At 37.0% G+C, this 26,294-nt stretch overlaps 1 protein-coding gene across 1 annotated transcript; it reads left to right on the top strand.

The window, feature by feature from the left end:
• On the top strand, positions 1-22,345 carry LOC131048576 (uncharacterized). The gene is made up of 5 exons (XM_057982575.2): positions 1-158; positions 244-330; positions 548-699; positions 21,575-21,685; positions 21,777-22,345. Exons 1-5 carry the CDS (start codon positions 77-79, stop codon positions 21,993-21,995), a joined length of 651 nt encoding a protein of 216 aa, XP_057838558.2. The 5' UTR covers positions 1-76; the 3' UTR covers positions 21,996-22,345.
• Positions 22,346-26,294: the final 3,949 nt, after the last annotated feature.

The raw sequence follows: 26,294 nt of genomic DNA, 5'->3' as shown, positions 1-26,294 counted from the left end.
GCAGAAACCATTACTTGATGACTCGCCAAAAGTATAAATATTGGTTCTTACAAACCCGGATAAGATTCTTTGAGCCATGGCTGCGTTCGTCTGTCGGACAGCATTTGTGCCCTCTGTTCGAACAAATTTTACACCCTTTCACGCCCGACCTCATCCAAGTGACTCTTTTAACAATTTATTCTGTTTATTTTAGTCTCCACTGGTCTGGGGCTCAAAACTTACCATCATGATGGTGCGGTGCAGGATTTAACTGGCCAGCAGCCAAACATGTTAGCTTCAAATTGCCCACAACAAAACAATCTAGATTAAAATGCGCAGCTTCAGAATCAGGTAAACCAATAGAGTACCGTTCTTTCCCCTTGTAGTGGTACATTATTTCTATATTATGTTTTAGCGTTTTTGGAGAAATGGTGGAGTAAAATGCGCAGCTTCAGAAACAGGTAAATCAACAAAGTACTGTTCTTCCCCGTTGTAGTGGTACATTATTTCTATATTATGTTTTAGCGTTTTTGGAGAAGTGCAGTAAATGTTGTGGATGCATGTGCAGATAGAGTGGCGGAAATGAGTAATTTTCAAAAGAAAACGACAGAGCTTTTATCGGAGCTTCTCAAGGCGGAGAATCCGCGGGCGATTGCTGAGAAGAATGTGGATTTCTTCACGGAAGAATTTTTCGCGATGTCATCTGCCTTTATGGAAATGGTATTCTATTAATTGCACTTAGGTTATTTTGCTGGTTTTTGTTTCTATGCAAGCTTTTAAGGATCTTTATTGATAAGCCTAACTGTAATGTCTCCTCTTGGGAGATTTTTTACCTTTGCCCTGAAATCACAAATTCAAGGCAAACTCGCTAGTTAACAATTTTCCTTCCAACATAAAATATGGTGTAAACCCTGTAATAATGTTAGCCGGTATTTGAAATGTAATTCATAAGATCACTAACAGCATAAAAATGTTCACATATAATCAATTAGGGTAACTAACTCTAATTAGGGTTTTTTCTTGTAATCTCAGCCATTGATCTTAACAAATTCGAGCCATTGAATTGTAAATGAGTCCTCTATATAAGGCTCAATGCTCTCATTTGTAAAGGTTAATAGTTAACAATTAGTAGTCAGAGTCAGATAGCAATTAGTGGTAAGAGTAGGAGGAGGAAGCTAGAGATTGTTACCAAGTTTATGTTGAAATCAATTTAATACTTTCATTGAAGTTATGGTGGATGTATGTGTTGTGTTTCTACATTTTGCATGGTTTCTTGTTACTTCTCAAGGTTAATAAGAGTTCGTTGAAAATGGTGGATGCTTATGAAGATATTGTGATGAATTCCTTGGTTCATACATTTTGTGGTTTGTTGATTGTAAGCTACAGTGTAAAGTGAGCTTGAACCTCATTATTGTGCTAAGTTCGATTGTGGATACTTGTTCAAGTTGTGCCAATATTAGGTATTTGGGTGATGTATGTGTAGTATGAAAAATCTTCTATTTCCTTAGAAGATTGCATCAAGTTTGTGTAGTTGTTGTTTCATGGTGAAGCAAGGCTTGGTTTGAGAGAATTTGTCTATCTAAGTATCATCCATTGTCATCATTGTTCTTAGGATTAGTATAGGCTTTTTAAATTCTTATCTCTTTTATCTTTATTTTCCAAGTCGTTTAGAGTCCATGTTCCACCGATGTTTATAAACGTAGTCCCCTTGTGATTCCAACAATATCACATCATATTCATTGAGTCTATCTAGAAATCAAATTCGATTATTCGCATTGTAAACTTTGGAGTTGTCTCACTTGATCATATTATTTAGCATGTGAGGTTTCTTTGTTCAAGAGAGGGTAGAATACTTTGTATTCTATTTTGTGTTCGAGATGTCCTAAAAAACACATCAATAGAACTATTATATCATAGCATCCACAATATTTTTAAAATTAAATGTTATTAGCTTATAGGCTTCTTATACGAGTTTTTGAGTCCAAGACATTGCATCACGCCATAAAATATCTTTAAGGTTACTAGCAAACATTTTAAAAGTTTCCATGAAATACTTTTACAAAACTGCCCAAAATCAAATCTTCTAGAAATTAAATCTTTGAACTAGAAAATACTCAAATCATCATTAACGTGGGAAGCCCAAATTGTTGTCCAAAGGAGGAAAGAAACACACCTATAGAAGAAGCTTGTCAAGAAATTTTGACTAGGGATTAGGAGGTGAGCAAAATTGCTCTAGAAAAGTGTACAAATATTTTTGATGCTACGGCACAATGAGTATGGCATTTGGAATGAGAAATTTGTATCAAGGTAGCATATATGGTGCTCTATTTTGTAGCAATGGCAGCCTGTGCTTTGATATGCGTTGCCCCTACCTTGAGCTTCTCTTGTTCATTTGCCCCTTGTGCCCTACAATATATGGGTTTTAACTTCATGCTGATTTTCAATGGTCTTCATATTGGAGCTCATGGTTCTATGGCCGAGAACTTTTCTAGCATGACTTTGCATTCTTGGATGAGCTTGGAGTGCTTATGCCATGACACATTTTATAGTGAATACCTTATTTTGTTGGGAATAATATCTTTAGGTTTGTAAATGTGTGTTTCGGATACTTATAATAGTCATTTGTTAGTTTGTTAGTACTCATGAGTATTTTTTAGTTAACTAATCTATGGTGTGAGAAACCCATAGGACAACACAGTCAAATTTAAGATTGCTATATGTTGTACACTATAAGCAAGAACCAAGTCTAATATAGGGGTTGCCTCCTATTCTCCGAATTAGTGTTGAGTTATTGACATTGTGAGGGTATAATTATAGGACAATAGTTCTTTGATAAACATAGCCCATCCTACTCATCTCAAGGCATAAACCAATTTATTAAAAATCTATGACTTCACTAGCATCTAAGCTTCAGCAAATGCTAGAAATGATGGAAGTTAGAAAGTGGGTCATTGAGTAGAAACAAACAATTGTATCAAAATTCTAGTCGACCTTCATTGGTAGCATAAGGTGCTAGGTGCTACCTACCATATGAGGGTTTGCATAGGCTTTTACTAGTAGCATCCAGGGGATAGATGTTAAGATTTACCCAACTCAAATGTTTAGAAGGTTGTGGTGAAAATGTATTTAGTGTGTGTTGCTAGAGTTGTCATGAGTGATTGAGTCTTTTACATTTGTATGTGTGTTTTGGGTAGTGATGCCTATGCTAGGGATGATGTTAAGTAATATGGGATGCTTGACACATTATCTGAGCACTGATGAACCAAAACAGAGGAGATATTTTAGTCGGTATAAAATGCCTATTGTTATGCTTGATAATATTGGTTATCTGGCAATGTATTAATTGTCCAAATTAAGTTTGTTGTCACTCTCTGGTAGTTAATGTATCGTTATCGGTTGGTTGACAGTTGTGTTCCTCTTGGCAACCGTCGGGTCCTTTGAATATGTTGTGTACCGTCAAGGAAGGTAGTAGGATATATTCGGATCAATTGTAATCCTTGGCCGACCATCTTTGGTCTTCTTCTTTGTAATAATTTAATGTGCGACTAAAGATATATTTTACTCTTGTATCTGGTATGCATTGTTATTTGTATTGTTATTTCGTGTATTTAATTTATCAGATATAGCCATAAACAATATGGTGTAGTATGGGATGCACTAACCTTGCTATTTTCAAGTAGTCACATTTCTTATGAAAGGGCTTATCGGGTAGTGAGTGTAATAGGGAGTCATCAATGCAATAGGGTTGCCTTTGCTACTTTTTGCCAATGTAATGTCCCCAGTTGGTAACCTTAGAAATTTTTGTATATTTGTATTTTCTGATTATGTAGAAAACTGAAAATAAATAATAGAAACAAACTAAACACTACTCTTAACACAAATTTGGAAATATAATTCTAGACAAATAATTTAGAAACCCTAGCAATCAGGTTTTATGTTAGATCAGATTATTAAATGACAATTCTAATGAATGAACAACAATTATGAAACCCCAGAAATCCCAAATCAATGAATAATATGGGATCTGTTTGTTAGCATCATTTAATGTGAATAATCAGCATTTATTACAGAAAAAGAAAGGTCTAAAATAAGTCATCAATTTGACAATCCACAACAAAGCAATTTATGGCAATTTAGCAATTTTTTCCAAGGTGAGTTATCACAAAAAATAGTAGTAAATTATGGTGAGGAACAGCAGCAACAAATTGATATTTAGTCAGCCAACAACGTCCACTTACTGTTTGCCATACAGCTTGTATGGCAAGCTAAAATGTTGCCAAGTTTGAGTACGGTTTTGCAAAGAGCTGCAGGGCTGGGAATAACCTAAAGATCATCTAAAATGCTATACATATTGAGAAGGGCTGGAAACAGCCACAACAAATTAGGTGTAGTTGTACAACTGCTTGGAAATGATACTGTAACAGCTAGAAGGTTGTATGGTGGCAGTTATGCCTGCTAATAAGGCTGTAAAATGATATTAAATCGGGTGTAGCAACACATCTTTGAGGTGCAGAAAAGTAGGAGATGGAAATCTTCAAAAAATATGCTGATTTGTTTTGTGAACCTTGTAAACTGTTGATTTTCTGATGCAATCCTCGAGAAACATCAACACAAATGAATATGAGGGTTTTTGTCTCCAAATCCAAAATTGAATCCAAGAGGGTTTTTGTCCTTTGGAATTTGCCAACCAAGTTTTCCTTTTTGAGTGTACAAATTTAAAAATTGAATTCAATAATGACAAGAATGGATATCTCAATATGGGCGCATGCCTTTCCTATATAGGCGCGTCCACTTTGGATCCCTTATTATTTCACCTTTTCCTCTTGGTCGAATTTTAAATTGCACTTTTAAATAAAGGCATGGGCCTCAGAATTGTCTTATATAGATGGTCCCCAATAATAACACTTCCATTCCCCTTTTAAAGATGATTGGGCCCAAACTAAAATGCTGTTATGAATTTCATTTCCCTTACCTCGTCTCTTAGTCTACAGGAAATAGAAACAGGCTACAGGTCTTTAATTAATTCCTTAATGCATAAGAAGGAGACATGTTAGGTCACTATGTGTACTTGTGATGTGACTGATAAGTCCTGTTAGTTTTATGCGTTGAGTTAGGTGCTCAATAAGTTAACTAGATATTGACAATAGTTCTTGTTTCAATAATACCTTGGATTTTTCCGGAGTGGGTGGGTGATGATCCCATATTACATGGTGGGATCATCTTGCACCATTCTTCCAGAACTAGAACTGAAACTTGTTGCATATTCTCAAAGGACTTTCTCAAACACAAGTGATGAACAAAGGAGAAAGTACTCTGTATAAGTTTGTTGGTATTGATAATTAATACATGTTTAGAATAACTTAAGTTTTATAATTTTATTGATAGAATATGTTTTAATACCAGTTTATGCCATGAACTTGGGAAATTATAGATATATTTTGGCTTCTTGATTTACCTTGTATATTATCAATTATGTCAAATTAGTATTCTAGCATTTGAGACTAAGATATTATATGGAACATATTTTTATAATTGTATTGTAATGAATATTGTCGCGATCAAGTGTAATGATTTCTTATGTTTTATTGAGAAAATAATTGTAGTACTGTATGAATGAACACAAGACCTATATTATTAAGTGGATGCTTATCCAGAATGTTACTCAACAAATTGAATTCCTTGAATAAATTCGTTAGAAAACTCATTAAAGAATTCATGTTTGCAGCAAAGGAGTATTAAAAATTATCAGTTTTAAGTTTTAACCCAAGGATGGTTATTAAATTTAATATTTTCTATACCCATATGAAACTTCTTTGTAGAATTCGAGCTGAAAGATCGCTTTGTAGAATTTGTTGCAGGAGTAACAGCAGGGTTTCAAGCGTATGTGCTGATGATCAAATTTACATTTGAGGCTCATTTGCTGCAGCAACAGTGGTTTATCCAAGCATGCCTATATCAGATATAGAAATATTTTCAATAGTATTTTCGTAGTTCTGATCGTTCAAAGGGCAACAAACACCAACATAAATCAGTTATTGCAGCATGTCTTTGTATCTTAAAATGCTTTTGGTAAGATTGCTGCATTGCAAGTCTCAATTGGAAGCACATTTGCAGGGTTTCATCATCAATAAACCTTTTGTCAATTGTGGTGGATTTTCAAAGATGTACGGGGCTTGCAAAATGCAAAGAAGGAACAGTCAATGTCCAAGTGCAATGTTTTATAGGAAGATCAGATGAGTTTGAAAATACACAAAAATTGTTTACTTAACACCTGAGATGTGCTTTTGGAAGGGAAAATCATAAATTTTTAACATTAAAATAGCCAAAAAGATCTGCAATTCACACCTTTAAGGGCTTAGGGCCAGATTTTCAACATTAAAAAGATCATTTATATCATTATATGCAATGCACAAACCCCAAACAAGAAAGATCAGTAGTTTGGAAGCATAAGTTAAAGGTCCAAAAACGTGGAATTTGCAGGTCTGTTGATCAGTGCACCGTTTTTGAGGATGCTAGATTTTCCAAGTGAAAATTGCAAGCACCATATAGAAGCACACACCCATGAATGTAGGGATAGACATGATGACATAATCATACTTCGCAAACTTGCAGAGTATTTGGCAAGTGTTTTTCATAAATGAGTTTTCCCAAGTTTAACTCACTACTCAACAGAAGAGAGTACTCGGTGAGTTTTATCCATGAACTTGCACAAGTACTTGGCAAGTCTGAGGATAAAACTCACAAATACATGGTTTTTGACCTGTTAAAACTCTAGACATGATTTTTACATGTGAAAATTATGTAACATGCCCTTAATAGAGAAAAGGTTTTTGAGTTTCGAAATTCTAAATGTGCATTGTAGTGTGTCTCAGGGCATAAAAAAATGAAATTTTGAACATCAAATTGCAGGTAAATGGTGGAGCACACATAGGAGTCAGGACAATGTAAAAAATGAGTTTTAGTTTATCAAATCTGCAAGGGCATAGTTGGATGGCAGCACTTAGATACATAGATACATCATTTCAAAATGAAAATGTGCTTTGTTGAAGATAGGTCCATGCCCGACAATGGAAAATCACTATTTTCCACTTCTGGTTTAAACTGTGTGTGATTCTTTTCATCATCAACATTTCAGATCATACTACATGATCCATCATGAGGATGAAAGAAATAGTTAGAGAGCTGAAATGCCAGCCCAGAACAAAGGCATGTGCTATATGGGATGTGAGTAAATTTTTCAAACACAAATTTGCAAACCACATTAATTGGCATGTGGGTAACAGCATATTAACAACATTTGATACATTTTGTAACTGTTTTCTACATAAAAAAAATGCCTCTGTAAGAAATTTAATTATTTTTTAAAGTTGTCAAGTTCTTCTGAGTTGAAAATGTTTGGTCTTCCAAGACCAAGTTTGCAAACTATGGATGCAACCCTTCTTCCTCCATATTGCATGCTGCTCATCAATGGTGACCTTTTTGATGCAAACCACCTCTATGGTTGCAAATCACACGCTCTAAAAGTTTACAAACTGATAGTGCCCTTTCTGATATAGACCACCTTTGACCAAACTCTTGATTCTTGGAGTATTTTCTACGATCTTGTGCATACTCCCATAATTCATTGTTCCTCTCCATCCAATGAGAATTACTAGGAGGATCTTTAAGTGTTTCCTTTAAATGAAGATCACAACCAAGTACCAACTGAAACATCGACAACTATGTCTTGAAGTGCTTTTCTAGCCTCAACGGTTGGGTATTGTTGCAAATCTAGTTCATTTTTGTCAATTCTTCGTTGTATGAGTATCACACTGTTCAAGTTATTTGCACTTTTGGTTTTCAAACATGCTTCTTGCTCATTTATTTGCATATCTGGAATGTGCTTTTTCTCTTCCAGCTCTAGTTTGGCTTTTGCTAGAAAAGAGAAATCTGCCATTTCAAACGCTCTTTCCTCTTTCCATGGTTTTAGGAGTTTTCCCCTTAATGTTGTACCTCATAAGTGTTCTCCCAACTATGGCAGATTACATTCTGATCATATTGCTAGAGTCTACCCAATAGCAAATGACATGCATCCATTGTATCCACAGGTACACTGTGATCCTTCTTCAACCAAGAAAACTTGAAGGGTAAGATTTTGGAATGCAAGCAAGCTGCAATCTATTAACCACATGAATATCCATACTCGCTAGATTGTTAATAGATCCACCATTAATGTTCTCCTTGCACACTTTGTCCTTCGACTTGCATTTTGTTTAGAAGACACTTCTTCTTCCAATCAGCTACATGGGTTTCTTTGCCCCTAGATATCAAGGTTCTTCTCAGCATCAATTCTCTTTTGTCTCTACCTTCAATTTTTTTTCTTAAGGGTTCTCCTCTTTCTTGGGCCACCATCACCCTTTTGGGGTTTTGAGGTAGTCTATAACCTTTTGGGCTTCACTACATATAAAACATCTCAAGTGCTTCCAATCTCCAGAATATTGGCATCTTACTCCCCTACATTTGAAGCCTCCCTTCCTCTAAAGTTGGCCCTTGCATTCTTGCTTTCTCCTGGCTTACATTCATGGCAGGTTCTGTTGAAACTTCGTTCCTTGTATTATGGCTGCTATCAGCCCTTTCACTCACTATCTTGCTTTTTCAGCTTGGTTTCTCCACCACCTTATCAAGGCATATTCATTGTCATGCCCCTGCTCTGTATGACTAAAAAAATATAAGATTCAATATACCTCTTCAAATTTGTTGAAATGAACAGTGGACTGCTTCAAGTTGATGATGGGCTCATCCATATACATTATGGGCTGTTATAAACCTGTTCAAGCTCAATTCAATCAACATATTGTTGTCGATATGCTTTCTAGTTTTTGCTTCAATGCTGTTTTTTCCCCTCTTTATCTGTTCTTGCAAATGAAACGAATGGCATATGAATATTTTAGGCTTGAGTTTTATATATATATATATAGTTTCTTTGTGTTTTTTGCATTACACTCCGCTGACAGAGTCTGAACAGCAGGACTCTGCAAGTCTGACCAAACTTGACAGGACACAGGACAGAGTCTCTATGCTTAGGTTTAATAGGGTTGCCCCCGGACTAAGTGAATTTGTTGAATGCTCAACGAGTCTTTCTGATACTTAGTTGCTTTAATGTACATGTATATGCCCTTTTTCCCAAGTCTCAGATTTGAACAAGAGAATTTGTTTTCTATCCTTGTTTATTTCCCTATTTTTATATATTTTCTGTTGTGCTTCTTTGACAATTCAGGGCACAGCCACTTCTACAAATCTGCAAGGCACATCTGTGTGCTGCTCTATAGTCTCTTTCATTTGTTATAAACTTCCAATCTTTAACCATTCATAAGTCCTACCTAAAGTCTTTTGTCTAAATTTCCTAATTACATAACATGATATTCTTGCTCCATTACTATGTAGGGTCCTATATAATAATATATTGCGTGGTTAATTTTAAGGGCCTTCATATAAGACATTTTGTAATGTTCATATGATGGGTGCTTATTATGCCACAGTTTTCTTCCTCACTTTACAACCACAGTTCACTATTTTTAAAAATAATTCTTCATCACTAAGTCCATTGTTCACTATCATTCGCAGCATTAAGAATAACAAACTCCATTAGGATCATGACCTCTTGGCAATACATCAAGTTAATTAGGTATTCTTGATTGTGAGATTGGAAGACATTTAAATGGTCTACAATTTTGGTGGGAGCTCCGTTGTTTAGTTCTAACCATAGTAAGAGAAATTATGATTAATTGTGGCTTGTGCATGCCGGCCAACAGTCTAATTCAGGTTGGATTGTTAGTTCAGTGGCACAAACACTTAGGTGATTAATCATTGATTTAATTGCCATTTTTTCAGAAATTGTGATTTCTTCACTGTTTGAAAAAATTGCAATTAATTCACAATTTTAACAATGCTGTCAATTTGCCTATAAGGCACTTGTTTTTCCCATTTGAACCTCATTTTTATTGTGTGGATTTGAATTTTTCATAGTTACTAGGAGAATCATACCCTGACCCTTGGTACTTGCCTCTTGTATGGGAAACATGTTCCCATCTTGAAGACGTATATGGAGATGTCTCTAGACGTTAGGAGATTTGACATTATGTTTCTTTGTGTCTCCTATACATCTTCTATAAGAATCCCTTTAAAATGAGGGAACTTACAATAGAGCTTTCTCAAATATATCACACAAATTACATTGAATTTTCTTAAGTGCTGATCTGTGGTTGACAAAAGTTAAAAGAACTAAACAAATACACTAATAGACTTGCCATTGTCTATTTTTTCATGAAGGTTTGCAAGTTTTTTTTGATGGTAGAAAAAATCTCTATTAAATCCCAAAGAGGTAAGAATATGAAGCAAAACAGTAATAAGGCTTAACATGTGCACATGCATTGAAATTTTATCAACTGATTGAAAACACAATCGTCTCAAAGGTTCCTCATACCATGTTTAAAAGAAAACGAGTTTACCCTCCTAGTTTCATTGCCATCTCAAGGTACTTATGGTTTTAAATATTGTTTTTCATATCATGACGATGATTATGAAATATCAATATAATCAATCTATCTCAATACTTTTAGTTTTAAATGTTAGTTTTATTCTTAATTTAAAACATTTTAGTATTCAGAAACATTTAAAACCATAATTACCTTGAGATGACAAAGAAACTAGGAGGGGAATCCCATTATTTTCAAAAACACAGTATGGGGAACCTTGGAGATTATTATCAAATATCAATATAATATATATATTTCAATACTTTTAAATTTTAGTTTTGTTTTTACTTTAAAGCATTTTTTTATTAATCGTTCTTTATAGACATCCATTATCAGGTATATATATAGTATATACATATATATACATAGCTGCCTCCAAATACCCGTCTCTGATTTTTTTTAAAATGACATACAAGTACCTGTCCTTGTCTCCGTACCAGTACCCATCTCTTGGTAACTATGGAATTTTTGCAGAGCAGATTTGGAGTTTGCCAAAATAGCCAAGCATTGATCGATTAGGGATACTCGCAGGCACTATTCTTCTGCAAATATCTGTTCCATTCTCATTTAGTTAGGGTAATATTTATGTTTTATCATTTTATGGCCTTGTAAACTTGCATTTTTTGAGGGTTTGGAGCTTAGTTAAAATTGATGAAATTATGAAAAATGATGTGTCATGAAGTTCTTTGTGGTCTCAAAGGCCTTAATTGCGAATGTGCCAGGGGGTGTCATTGGAAAGCAAAACATAAAAGTTGTTCTGGGCTGCACCAGATGAAAAAAGCAGTATTTTCCCTATTTTAACAATTTTCAGCATGTTCTATTTTCTTGATGTTTTTCTGATTAAATCCCAAGTAATTGAATTACAATTATACTTTTTGTTTGCAGAGTCAATCCTAATCTCGATTAATGCTACTATGGTTTTAATGACCTATCCCATGTTTTAAATTGAATACTCATCAAACCATTTTGGAAGAGTTTACTTAAAATATTAATGAGATCATCTTGGAAGATTTTACAAGGAAGAAAAATGGAATCATCTTGGAAGCTTTACTTCTTGTATGCCCTTGTCCGGTGTGGACTTGATTTCTGGTGGTTGATCATGATTTCTTTAGTTAAATGTTATTATCACTTGGTTCATGGGGTGCCCTTCCCTATCATCTACAATTTGGAGTGGATACTTGAACCAAGCTAGAATGTGTTCGTACAAGAATTTTGCTGTACTCTTTGTTGAGTTGTTTGAATGCACCTTTGCTTCACGTGCCAAAGATAATGTACATATATATCTTATTTCCATTCAGATATTTAAATCAGCCCTACGAATTCCAATCCAAATTAGTCCAATGTTTTGAGATCTCAGTATCCAGGCAAGAGTTTGAACATTCACACTGAGAATAGGGTGGTAACATTTACAATGGGACTAGGGTAGTACGGATTTCTTCTTTTGGAGGTCAAGGTGTGGAACCTGGGTTTTAATAATAGTTCCATATTTTGGAGAAATCAACGATCTTGTCTTCAATGCTATTCTTTTCTTCTTCCAAACTGAATACTGCCTTGAAATAACCACTGGCAAGGAAGTGTATCTGGATCGCTTGCTCCTCCCACTTCTCTTTTACCATTGTGGCAGTGGTGCCTGCTGTCCAAAGTCCAGCAAATCAACTGATTATCTACCACTTGTACATTTATATTTATTTCCTGCTATGGGTCTGCTTTGACTGCTCTCAAGGTGTTCAAATATTTGAGTTATGTGTTCTTCCAGTTCTTTTTTTCTCTTCAGGCCATGGTTTCTTTTGCTCACCATTGCTCTTTCTTTTCTGCTGTTCTGTTTTTGTGCTCCCTGTTCCTGATCGCGCGAGCTTATTTTGCTTGAAGGCAGTGATAAAATTAAAGGCAGGCCTTAACAAGAATCTCAGTTGCTGCTCACTCTTCAAGGCCATCATGTATTTTCATGGGCACCATTTTGGCATGAAGAAAATCAACTTTTGAGGGGTGATGGAGGATAGATAGAATCATAGTTGAAAAACATAGACTCTGGAAAAACTCACGAAACCCAAAAAACAGGACTCGGCAAAAACTCAGCAATTCAAAAAATTGCTTGAATTTCATTAGAAACACATTTTTTTCTTTTCAAAATTCAATGACAAGATGTATCCAGTGAGTACAACAGTGTTTTCTACTAAATTTGATTGATTTGAATGCAAATTGAGTACAAAATCACATCCTCGCGTGGAATCCTGATATAATAGTTAGCTGACAACTATTATGAATTTATGATGATTGCATTTGAACATCATCATAATTCATAAATTGCCTAGTACAACATTTTACATCTTCCTTTCCTCTGGTCTAATATCATACTAATAGTTTGATATTTCATCATTGACCAATGGGTTTGAGGGGCAGAGATGGCAAGTTGCACAAGGTGTTTGATGTGAGAAAAACCCAATGATTGAGGGGGTGTGGGCGATGGGGGTTTAGGGCTATGCCCCCCCCCCAAAAAATTTGATAATTTTTGACGCATCTGGGCCTTTTTAATTGATGCAGCTGAGTTTTTGCCACAAAATCGGCCAAAAAGTCGGCGAGTTCTCAAGCAAAACATAACTTCGTGAGCAAATCCTAAAATACTCGCCGAACAAAAAAACTTGCGAGTTTTTTAAAAACTCGCTGGATGTTCTTGCATCTATGGATAGAATACACAGGAAGAAGAGAAAGACCAGTGGGTACAAGCACAATATTATTCATTCAAATGTTGGTTGCCACTCACAGAAAAGATACTCCATGTTGATTTTAGCAGCAATTGCAGGTTGATAGGTCCAAGTGTATAAGTAAAGACAAGGGGCTTCCAGAACTAGCAAGATAGCGATTAAAGATCCTCATGACCATAAATTGAATTATTGATAGACACATATCAGGAGAGACTATAGATGGAGGCAGCAACATAATGGATATATTGATTTTGTCTGATTTCATTCATTTGGGCTAAAGTGCAATATAAAAAGCTGGAAATTGAAGATCTAGTCACTGGCGAGGATAAAAGATAGATGAACAAGTGACTAAAGTAAATGATGGCATAAACCTAAGAATCAGGTGGAGGCAACATTCAAAGACCCAATGAGGAAGAATTTCTATCTCCTTGCTGAAGTAGGGACGAGGTTCTAACATTCTCCATGGTGTGGGCAAATAATGGGAGGAACTGTGTCTTAGCATGCTACACATCTTATGTGCCTTGGAGTCCTCAGAGGTTGCTTTTTGGATATTTGTAAGGCCCCCAAGCAAATTATTTTTCTCTTGGTGGAGGCTAGAAAACCCATTAAATAGAAGACAGTGTTCTTAGGTAGGTTTATTTTGTAGTCGTAACCTAGGAAACACTCATAGTGAATTTCTATAATTATCTGGAATGCATAAACTCAATACTCTAGTGCCAACCAAGCAAGAGAAATTTAGACTTTGTTATAAGAAAGCTGATTCTTCAATAGATAATTGGTAGGCCACTAAAAAGAGGTTTCTGATTCTCTCTTTTTGCTCTCAATTGAATAAGAACAGTTTGTTTTGATATTTGTAAGGCAGTCTCTGGATCAAGACCACAGACGTTGCTAGGAATTTTAACATTTTACTTTGTTCATGTTCATATTATTAATTCCAAGCCTGACATGGAGAGAGTAAGGAAACCTCCTCTGCAAAATCAGTTACGTTTTAATGGCGACCATAGGGAAGAGTGCAAGGAGGCTACGAAGGGTTTCGAGAGGGCTGCAGACTATGAAATCGATTTGTCTAGCGATACAGAGGATGACCGAGCCATGTGGGATCATCTGTAGGGTTGTGGGACCAAAGATGACAAGGACTCACATTAAAGAATGGATTGTCGAGAAATGGGGAGTGGACTTGGTGGTGAAATTTATCCCCAGAGGCTTCTTTGTGGTTGTTTTTGCAGAAGGCTCTGAAAGAAATAGAGTATTGCATCAGGAGAATTGGTTCGTTGACGGCTACCCCTTATATATTCAACCCTGGTATCCAAATTTTGACCCCCTTCCTCTGGCAGTATATGATAGTCCTGTGTGGATTAGGCTATACAATCTGCCGATTGAATATTGGGGGGATAGCAGCTTGGAGAAAATAGGGCGAACTCTGGGCACCTTGTTAGAGATAGATGAAAAAATCATTGAGGAAGATTTATACGCATATGCCAGATTGAAGGTTGCGGCTGTTAAAGCAATTCCTTCTCATGTCACACTTCTCATGTCGGAAGGCAAATGGAGACAACAAATTGAGATTGAGAAGGATATTATCCCTTGTCAAAGATGTGGGAGCAAATTTCATCTATCTGCAAAATGCAAAATGTTAGTTAGGAGGGCGCGGAGCAGACTGTTCAGGCGGCCAAAGCAAAGATGGGTGGAAAAGGCTAACCCACCCCCACAAAATCTTCTTTGTTTGCCACACAAAGAGCATTCTCGGGGGGATGAAGTTCATCCGTCTGTTTCTATTACAAAATTGGATCAGCAGACTAAGATCAACACCGTTTTTGCTACTTCTGATTTGCCCTTGTGTGCGGTGATTGAGACCACAGAGAACAAATCTAGGGAGGCAGAGGCAGTCTCTTTGGATTCAGAGAGTGATTTTGAATTATTTTCAGAAGATGCAAAAGTCAAAGGTGACAGATTGGACAATGTGGATCCTAGATGTATCAGTCAGTCTGCAAATATCCTTTTGGGAAGAGCAAAGGGATGTAGGGGTCGTAGGAGCAATAGACAAGTCAGGGAGGATAGAGCCTTTGAAAAAGGCATTGTTAGTGCGTTGGAATTCCTGAAGAAACCCAAGAGATTCCTCCCTTGGGGGCAGATGAAGATTCTATCTTGGAATGTCAAGGGTCTAACGAGCCCTGACAAAAGACGCTTGATCAAGAGATCGATTGACCAAATGGCTCTCGATATTGTTTTGTTTCAAGGGACCAAGCTAAATGGTGAAAAGGCTCTTGATTTCATGAAATTTTTCTTCAAGTGGGAAGGTATGTTCCAAGGGGCTAGAGGAGCAACATGGGGTTTAGGAGTTCTGTGGAATCCTGCTTCAACATCAGTCTCCCCAATCACTTCCAACATTAACTAGATGGCATGTCTGGTCTCTAGTTTTGGAGGCATAGTGGAATTTCCCCTGATTAATGTGTATGGCCCTACAAAAACGGAGGAGAAGGTTAAAGTTTGGAGAGAGATTATAGACCAAGTAGGCCTGCTTAACCAAGATAGAGTTATTTTGGCAGGGGACTTTAATGCAATTCTAGACATTGATGACAAGTCTGGTGGTCTCAGGAAAAGCTCCAAAGTTATGGAGAACTTCAGAGATTTCATCGAGTCTATCAAAGTGGTAGATGTGATCCCAAAGAATGGATTGTATACCTGGACTAACAGGAGGATTAACTTTATGAAGATTTTAGAAAGATTGGATAGGTTCTTTGTGGGTGAATTTTGGATGAATGGGCAACCTTTTTATCCACATCTATTATTCCGCAAGCTGGCTCGGATCATCTCCCCGTTCTGTTGAGTTTAGACCAAGACAAGACTATTCAGAGAAACTATTTCAAATTTCTCAGCATGTGGTGGAGAGATTCTGATTTCAAAAGCAATCTCAAGAGGTGGTGGGAAGAAGGGATCAAGTTCTCGGGCTCTCTCAGTTTTTGTTTTGTGAAGAAGTTTAAGTATCTTAAACATAGAATCAAGATCTGGAATAAAATGTCTTTCAAAAATATCTTTGCAAAAAAGCTGAGGATCGAAGAGGAATTGGAAGCCATCAATGAGAAGGTGATGGTAGCCGGTATGTCAAATGAGGAGTTTGAATTAGAAATGAAGCTGAAAGAAGAATATATGAAACTTCTTAAGAGAGGAGCTTTATTGGAGAGATAAATCCAGAGAGCTTTGGATTGCGGAAGGGGATTCCAACACCAAATTTTTCCATGCCTTGACCAAGTAAAGAAGGGCACTCAATAAAATTTCATCCATCAAAGATGAGGGAGGCAATTGGTGTTCCATGGAGAAAGAGATTGAGCAGGCAGCCTTGGATCATTTTGTTCAAGTCTTGGGGAAAGGGGATCCTTTGAGTGTGGATAACATTCCACTCATCATCGAGACTATTGAAAAATTGGTCTCACAGGAAGATAACATGATGCTTATGGCTCCATTCTCAAAGGAGGTGAAAGATGCCACATTCTCCTTGCATCCGCATAAAGCGCTTGGCCCTGATGGCTTTACGGTTGAAGTATTTCAATTATGTTGGGATTTCATGGGCAACGATATTTGGGCAATGGTCGAAGAGTTTAGGAAAAAAAAGAGGTTTGTGAAGGAGATTAACCATAACTTGATTGTGCTTATTCCAAAGAAACAAGGCTGTGATTCGATGATGGATTATTGACCGATTTCTCTTTGCAACTCGATTTACAAGATTACATCTAAAGCTTTGGCAAATAGACTTAAAAGAATTCTGCCCAAATTAGTTGCTGACAATCAGAATGGATTCACCCTAGGCAAAGAGATTGCGGACAACATTATTCTGGTTTCGGAGGTGTTACATTCAATGCATTAAGAGAAAATGAAAGGTATGGCGATCAAGCTTGATGTGTCGAAAGCATATGATAGGGTTCTTTGGAATTTTCTTTTACAAGTTCTCATCAGTCTGGGTTTTGATAGTAAATGGGTAGAGTGCATCAAATTCTGTATTTCTTTGGTCAGTTTCTCCATTCTAGTTAATGGGTCGGTGTGTGGTTTTTTTGATGCTACTAATGGGCTGAGACAAGGGGATCCCTTGTCTCCCACTCTGTTCGTGCTGATGGCGGAAGTGCTAGGCAAATCTATTAGGAGGAAGTGCAGTGCGGGTAGGTGGAAAGGGATATCTATTCACCCTCAGGTTGAGCCAATCTCTCATTCCCAATTTGCAGATGATACGCTGCTATTTGGGGAAGCAACTTTGCAGGAGGCATCCACAATCATGTCCGTGTTGGATGAGTATTCAAAGGCATCAGGGTAGATTATGAACATAGAGAAATCACAGGTGTATTTTTTGAACACTAGCAAACAAGTCCAGGTTAGAATTGCTCGCCATTTGGAATATCAGATCGACACGTTCCCTATCAAATTTTTGGGAGTCCTAATCAACACGGGCAGCAGGCAAAGTCAAATTTGGGAGGAAGTGATCAACAAATGTAAGGCCAAATTAGCGCAGTGGAAAAATAGATGGTTGTCTCAAGTAGGGAGATTGACGATGATTAAGTCAGTGTTATCGACCATCCCCATCTACAGTATGTCATGCTTCAGGATGTCTTATTCGGCCAGCAAGAAGTTAGACGTGATGCTTAAAAAATCATTTGGGAAGGGGCGAAGGAGGAAAGGAGAATCCCGCCAATCAACTGGGACACTGCTTGTCTAGTTAAGGAAGGAGGGGCAAGGCTGAGGAAAATGGAACTTCAAAACCTTGCATTAGGAGCAAAAGTAGCCTGGAAAATGTATAAGTTCCCAGAGAGACTTTGGTGCAGATTGTTTAGAAGCAAATACTTGGATTCAGAGGAGCCAGATAGAATATTCATTGTGGCAAACACAAATAAGGGATCTGTTGTTTGGAATATTTTGTGGGAGTGTAGAAACATTATCACTGATCACCTATCATGGCAAGTAAGGAATGGGCAGAAGGCTAAATTCTGGGATGATTCCTAGTAAGGTGAAAAACCTCTAAGGGAGTTGTTTGAGGATCAGAACTGGGTGACTGAAGTTGTAAACATTATGGGGGATAGAGTGGGACTGTACTTTGAAGGAGGACAAGAGGGAGACATGGTCTTGTGGAAGAAAATAGGGATAGGGAGCAAGGAGATATGCTTCAAACTGGAAGAAATCCTAAGGTTTAGGACATTCTCTTTTGGTGTGCTTCCAAATGAGGGGAGTACAGTGCAAAGCTAGGATGCGAAATTCAAAGGCACAGATTAAGGGACACAGTATGGCCACATAAGATTTGTTGGAATAGTAGAATTCTTCCTAAAGTAGGAGCCATTCTATGGATTGCTCTTCATGACAGGGTGCTTACTGAGAGTAGACTTAAGACCATCGGTATTGCTGGTCCTAGTTGGTGCATATTGTGCAAAGGGAATGAAGAGACAACTAATCATTTGTTATTCAGTTGCCCCTTTGCTAGTAGGTGTTGGGATTGGTTTTTTGATATGGTGAATTTGATTATTGTTAGGAATGAGGGCTTGAAAGAATTTCTCTTATCTTGGCCTCAGATGGTCAAATCTAAATGGGGAGACATTTGGCTGGTAGGGCCAGCTATGATTGCTTGGCATATTTGGAAGGAGAGAAATAGGAGAATATTTAAGGACGTCAACCTTTCTATCGAGCACTTTATTCCCAAAATCAAGCAGCCATAAAGGAGGTTATAAGTGGCAAAAGTTCTAAGAAAAAGACAAGCAGTTATAATAATTGGGATAGGAATATGGAGACAAAGTGGTCATTTAAAGATAAAGGACTCGGCCTTTCCTCCAAGAAACAAGTGGACATGTGTCAGATCAAATGGATTGCGCTAGTGAAGGAAGGATTGGGTGAAACTCAACTTTGATGGTGCTAGTAAAGGCAACCTAGGCAAGGCAGGCTTCGGGGCAGTCCTTAGAGAGGAGAATGGGGGCTTTATGTGTGGAGTGTATGGAAATTTAGGAGAAGTCTCTAATAATGAAGTGGAAATCAAAGCTTTGGAAGTTGGTTTGAACATGTGTGTAAAGGAGAGAATTCTCAAGGTCATCATAGAAGAAGACTCCCAAATGATCATTAATGGCGTGATCAACTCCTCATTCCATAATTGGAGATTAAATAAATGGCTGCCTCGTATCATCAGATTGTTGGCTCAGATTGGTGAATTGGAAATCACTCACACCTATAGAGAGGGTAATAGAGTGGCGGATCTCTTGGCTAATTGGGGAGTCGAGGTGAAGGATTTGTTCTGTTTGATCAAGCAAGAAGATGCTCCAGATGAGATAATGGAAGCCATCAGAAAAGACATCCCCTGTTGACCTCTTGAGGGTATAGGATAGTGGTAGAGTCTTGTTTGAGACGAGTGGGGCTACCAATGCATCATTTTACAAGGGGCCTTATGTGTACTTGAATACCAGAAGTTCAGACAAGCCTCGCAGAAAAGGGGCAGAGAAATGATGACCGCCAATTAAAACAATAACACGTTTAACAATGTCATGGGGAGGCAGAGATATAACTTAGGATATTGAGGTGTCGATCTCCAGGAAGATAAGACAGCTCAAAGATGGCAGCAGTTGCAAAGATAGCAGGTAGAAGAGATCCTAAGTAAGATTCGAACAAGTTTTCTTAGATATAGGATTTGACATGAGACAAATTTCTTGAGACCGAATTAGTAAGCTCTAGAAGCAGTATGAGTCTATACATGGAGATCATGTTAGACAGATTTAGGTAGCTTCAGGAGGGAGAGAGCAGAAGAGTCGAAGCAGGATAGTGTCGTTTGCAGGTATGAACTGTATGAACTGCGAGAAGAAACTGGAGCATCAATGTTTAGACCTTTTCAATGCAGATGAGGACATATATGAGGTTATTTTGGAGATGGTAGATATCTCCTTGAATCTGGAGAGACTGGTGTGACGGGTCCATCTACGAGGTTGTGTTAGTGCCGCTGGTTGACATTCTGGAATTGAAGGAGAGGTGTGTTGAGATGTCGGGGGATTTTGTGAAGGAAGATAATGGGGACGCGGTGGCTGATGCTTTGTGTGAATTGCAAAATGGAGTCAAGGAGAGCATTCTGAAGGTGTATTTCAATCCCTCAAACTATTACTCATCAGACTCGGAAGAGGAATCTGAAGCGGAGGAGGATCAGGCAGAGGTTGACGAGGATCGCTCGGATAATGAGGAGCCCAACATGCAAGGATCTGAAAGGCAGTGATGAGGACTCTGAGGAAAGGGAGGAAAGGGTGAGGAGAGCTGCGAAGAGGAGGAAGAGGGGATTTGTCAAGAAGGCCTGGCCGATCTTTAGAGATGGGGTGATGAATGGTGATCTGACAGTGTTCAGGCAACTCAAGAATTCTAAAGATTGGTGGCTGTCAGAGGCGTCCTCTGATAATCTGTTCAATTTGGGAGAACTGGCGTCACAGTTGCTGCATTTCTTGATGAATAGGTAATGCTGTTGGTAGTAACAGTAGTAGATATGAGAAGATAGAATGCTGTGTCGGGGCAATTCTGGGAAGAGTTTGAAGGGATTTCAGAGTTAAGGTTTTAGGTTGGTTAGGGGGTCTGCTGTTTCTCCATGGTTTGTGTCGGATTGGAGAATTTTGCTATTATATGTAGTGAGATTGAAGATATATTTGTAAGTTTTTATGAAGTAATATAGGGAGCTATCCCAATTAAAGATAGCACTTACCTTAAAAAAAAAATGTTCTTATTATTAATATATATTAATGAAATGGGTGCCCACTCGAACTTTCAATATATTGAAGGATGTAAAACCAAACTTACAAGAGGATAGATAGTGGACTATGCCCTAGCTTAGATGATATTTCCAGAAACATGGAAACATTGTTGCAACTATATTTGAAAGTTTTGTATAGAATTAAAAAATGACAAACATATTTTCTTCCTAAACTAAATTATTAACTAGTGCTATCAGATTTCCACAATCCATGCTATAATTCTCTTGATGCTTCTGGATTAAAATTTTTGCACACAATCTAATCCAGAAGCATCAAGTAAATTATCAACTGTTGCTTGAGATGTTTTAGTTTCTAGATTTGTCTGCTACAAGATTAGCAAAAACACTTAATTGTTTTTATTTCAGTCAGGAAAAGGTGAAAAGTATATAATTTTAATTGAAAGCAAAATAATGTAGTTAAATGCAGTGGTAGAGATGTTCAAACTTCAAATACATACTTATTTATAGGCCTTCAATACTTCATAAAATGTTTGCAAAGACAAAAGTTCAGCTACACTGAACTAACCAATTGTGTTTATTCTCCTTCAAATCTGTGCTAAACATTTTTTTTATGCTGAAAATTAGTTTTTGAACGAGCCTTTAAAGAGCTGGATTTGGTTCATGTGTTGGCTAGAAAGGCTAGGAAAGAAGGAAACAAGGATATGGTAAAGCGGATGGGGATTGTACTCAAAGTTGCCATGGATGAAAAGGAGAAGACACTTCGTCCAGAAATACGACTTTTAAACCAGGTTAGATGCTACAAAAACATGTTTCTCTTTAAATGTGATTTATGTGGACTTCCTTATGACTCTGCTAAGAATGATGCATTGTCATTAACAGCTATTACAGCAACTGAGTGAATTGGAGCGGATGACAACTTTTCAAGGCTTTTTACATTACCTGAAAAGTGATGGCTACTTCTTTGAATTGTTAAGAATGATGACAAAGGACGTTGAAATGCAAATGGATAGTCTTCAAAAGTCAATACTTCTAAAGCAGCTTGAAAATATCAAGAGAGAAGCAGAGACAATCTCGAAGACACTTGAGAAGGCTGGGTAATCCACATTTCCTATGCTCCAAACGGGTCTGCAAAAGATGTTCTATAGAGCAGGTAGGCCTTGACTAATGGAAAGGACAATGTAATCTTGAATCTGTAGATTGATAAGGGAATCTCAAAATACTTGTAAGCAAAATGAAGATATTACTTAAAGAACCAAAGCTTTGTAATCACCATCCCTTTGTATCTTTAATTTGACATGAGCTTTAGATTGGTTCCCCCTGTGATTAAATAAGCATACTTTGAACATCATATTATGTAATTTTTTGAAAAGATTTAAGCATGTTGTCAGACGGAGAGATGAGAAAAAGAAATGGCTCCTTTTAATTATAAGTTGACTACATTTTACATCCATGCAAAATGTTTTACAAGGTTTTAGAATGGTCAAAACTCTTCATCATACGGCCAAGCTGCAAATATTTTACATGTAGTATCCACATTGATTGGATAATACAGCAAACAAAAAACTATGAATCAAATAGGCAATAAGAGATTGCAACATGTTTTCAAGATGTGCACAAAGTAAGAATTATCAAAGAGAATGTTTTGAAATCATTGTAAGTAATATTTTATTAACCATTTTTCTTGTTTGACAAGAGAAAACAAAGAGACCACTTTTTAAACTAAAAATTTCAATTATGATAAACATGATTTATATTAGTCAGGAAGCATTAATATAGGGAAAGATGAATAATGACAGGAATATCTTCCAGTAGAATAATTAGCCCTCTTGTTTGCGATTGGGTCTCATTTTGACATTATGGACCATTACGGTGTTGTTGAAGCACGTAGTCGTTGTTGAATTGCTATTGAAGTACATAGTTCCTAAAGTTATGCAGTCATGGGATATTTTAGTGGCTTGTTAAGGTTGACTTATCATCTTATGTGGCAAAATAGGCATCATAAATTCTGTCAAAACATAATAGTAGTTGTATAAAGATGAAAAAGTCACATTATAATTAAAAATGCACAAAAGGAGTAATCATTTGTGTTCCAAATTTGGACGTTGCTTTGTTTTCTCTTTGTATCGGTCTTCTTTGAGGTTGTAAGGAAACAAGACATTATGAATATTTAGAGAAGGAAGGATGGAAAGATGGAGAGAAGAAGAGGGAACAATTGGGGAGCTCAGAAAAAAAAGTCATCCTCAATTTTTTACAGTTATTAGGGCCGAGATATACATTTTCTAAGAAGTATTGTAGGACTGGCTGGAGCATAGGTTTAACAATTTTTGGCCTTGCTTCCGCTTAGTTGCAAAGAGTGTTTGCAAGTAGGAGGATGCTAACATAATTGGGCATCATATGGGCCTAAGAGAGGATAAATGCTTCTAACATTGAATTGTTAGTGGATCTTATTGTAAGAGTTGTTTTCCTATGTGGGTTTCTTGAAATAAAAAATGGTGTATTGACTTTCTTGTGTGTGTATTGAGTGTTTCTTACTTGTTTATCCATTTTAATGAATGTGTTTAAGATTGTAGATATGAAGAGCATTCATTCAACTCACAAGTGGTTAAGTACGCACAATTTTGCAATGAAAGTAGCATGTGGATTCGAGCATGTGAGTTGTAGGTATTTGTAAATTTAATACGGTGGTTTGTAGTGAAGGAATCAAAGAGTCCACGTGTTCCATTCCTGATGAATGCTGTAGATATCCATTACTTTTTTCAGATCAAGTGATATTAGAGCCATCTTTGCTTGTGTAAAGTTTTGTATTAAAGGTAAAACAGATTCTAAAGGGACCCAAAACCCTTAACAAAATGACCAACCACAGATCACACATTTGCAACAAATCAAGAACCACATGATTTGAAGGGGTCCTAACACCCTATACACAATTTTCTAACAATTAAACTACAGCAAAATATAACCATTGCACCTCAAGTCCAGAAACCACATATCCTATATTAGGCAATTAAACAATGTATGACTTTTCCTATCAATCCTCACTCCCTTAGTCTTGAGATTTTGATTCTCTCATTTCTAAAAGTTTAGGATTTTGTAGTATGTAAGATGAAGCCATGGGGAAATCCAACGAATGTGGACTTTCAATAATTGGTGCTTTGAAGAGAGAACTAGATTTTAAAGCAAGAGCAAGCTTAGTTGGGGTGCCATGCAAAGTTCCTTACAAACATTTTGAAGAAGTGCAATAAAAGGAAGAGATGTTGGCAAACTTAAAAAGAAAAAGTGAATGGAGGAGAGGAAAATAAACTTTTCATATGATGCACAAACTCAATTAAAGATATGTATGGTAGAAAATTTACCAAATTTGCTTTTTGTCCATCAAGAATCTTTTGGTTGTTTTGAAAATCATGCCAAGGGATTTGATTCTAAGATATTAACAAAGATTGGGTATGTTGGAAAAGGGCTTTAAAAAAATGGCTGAGTGGGAGAGTGTTCCAATAGTGCAACAACAAAGGAAGCTTGCGAGGACATGAATACTAAATCACCTAATTCAAAAGACTAGGCTTCCAAAATATAAATATTATTTCTTTTGTAAAAGCTAAGGAAAATTTAAAGCTATTAATTGTTGAGCAGGTTAATGAGGATATGGCACCTCAAGGAGACAAGAATGTTGACTCCAAGAAGATGAGAACAAATCCACATTTAAAGGGATTCCAAGAAGCCTTTCCACAAGCATATGGGAAAAATACAAGAAGCACCAAACAATGGACAATAATGTGTCAAATGAAAGAGCATTCAAAGAGAGTGCCAGTTGTCTCCTATGAGAGAAATTTGTATGGACAAGCCTAGGGGCAGCCATCTCAAGGTGGTCAAAATGCGCAAGGTATGCAAGAGGGAATATTACTGTTATTTGCTTATTTTGCAAAAATAAAGGCCATATAGCTAATGATTGTTGGAAAGCACATGTGTATGTTTTATGGTTTGAATAACCATTGCATCACCTATTATTGGAAGAAGAATAAACCTATTGCTAGAGAACTTAAAACTTCTAAAGGGAAGGATTTTTTGCCCAAAAGCAGGGGTAAGTATTTTTGCTCTCAATGTATAAAGATATGCACATAAAAAATGTTTGAAACATCATCCACAAATTATTCCAAAGAATTGCAAGAGGAGATGATGACTTATAAGCAAGAAAGAGGAGGATATTGAGGTAGACGCAAGGTTGTTAGAAGAAGAAACCACTAAGAGGGAGCAACTCAAAGAGGGTCCCTCATCCTGAATTCAATAGGGTAGTGGTAAAAACATTTCCTTCAAGCTTGAGTAAAATGATTGTAATTGTTAACTAGCTAAATTCATTTTCCACTTGTTGAATGGGAAAATGAACTAACTCAATTTGTGCAAGAAAACAAGAGGTATGTGTGATTCAAGGTATGAACAATTCAATAAGTTAAGGTGAGAACAAGCTTGGGTCACTTTCACATGCAATTTTGTTACAATTACACCAATGTAGATGGGTGTTTCTGCATGGGATCATCACCTCTTTTTAGATTTGAAGGTTTTAGCATGCTGACAAATTATTTTGTATGCATCTAAAAAGAAGTTTGTTTATTTTGGGAAGCTATGTGCACTCATGCAAAGATACAATATGATTTTTTCAAAGCTTATGAGGAACTGGCCATGCTCAAGGTCCTATAACATTCTCTTTTTTCTGGTAATCAATTGGTCATGCCATTTTAAAGAGCTATAAGGGTCGAGATATGCATTTGTGAAGGTTGTTTCAGCTAGTTGAGCATGATAATGCTTGTTGGGCCATAAATGAACACTCGACGAGGTTGCTGTATGTCCAACGACATTCTCTTGTCGGACGGGTGTCAGAATTCCGATGTCCACCTAGGAAACATCCAATGAGAATGTTGTATGCCCGACGACATTCTCTCATCGAATGAGCAGTCATGGCCGCTGTCGAAAGAGTCCCGGGTGTCATCGGAATTTGCTATATGACCGACGACATTCTCTCGTTGGATGAGCGGTCATGCCTGTCGTCAGAAGAGTCTTGGGTGCTGTCGGAATTCCGATGTTGGTGAGCACCATTGGAATGTCCGACTACAAGTTTTTGACGGCTGCGTTTGTCGGCAGTCTGACGAAAAAAAGTCAAAATTCCGACAAACGACCGTCGGAATTGAGCCCCAAATGTAGTAGTGTTTACACCTTTGTTCCACTTAATTGTAGAAAGTGTTAGCAAGTAAAATGATGCTAGCATTGAGTGGACATCATATTGGCTTGGGAGAGGCTAAATGCTTGTGATATTTACCTATTATTAGATTTGATTGGAGTTTGCATTCCTATCTAGGTTTCTGTAGGGTAAAAATGGTGTCTTGACTTGCTCGTATGGATAGTGAATGT

The sequence above is a fragment of the Cryptomeria japonica genome, chromosome 3 (genome assembly GCF_030272615.1).
Source record: "Cryptomeria japonica chromosome 3, Sugi_1.0, whole genome shotgun sequence".
Lineage (NCBI taxonomy): Eukaryota > Viridiplantae > Streptophyta > Pinopsida > Cupressales > Cupressaceae > Cryptomeria > Cryptomeria japonica.
The sequence above is the reverse complement of the archived record's forward strand: the minus strand, read 5'-3'. Positions and strand labels throughout refer to the sequence as shown.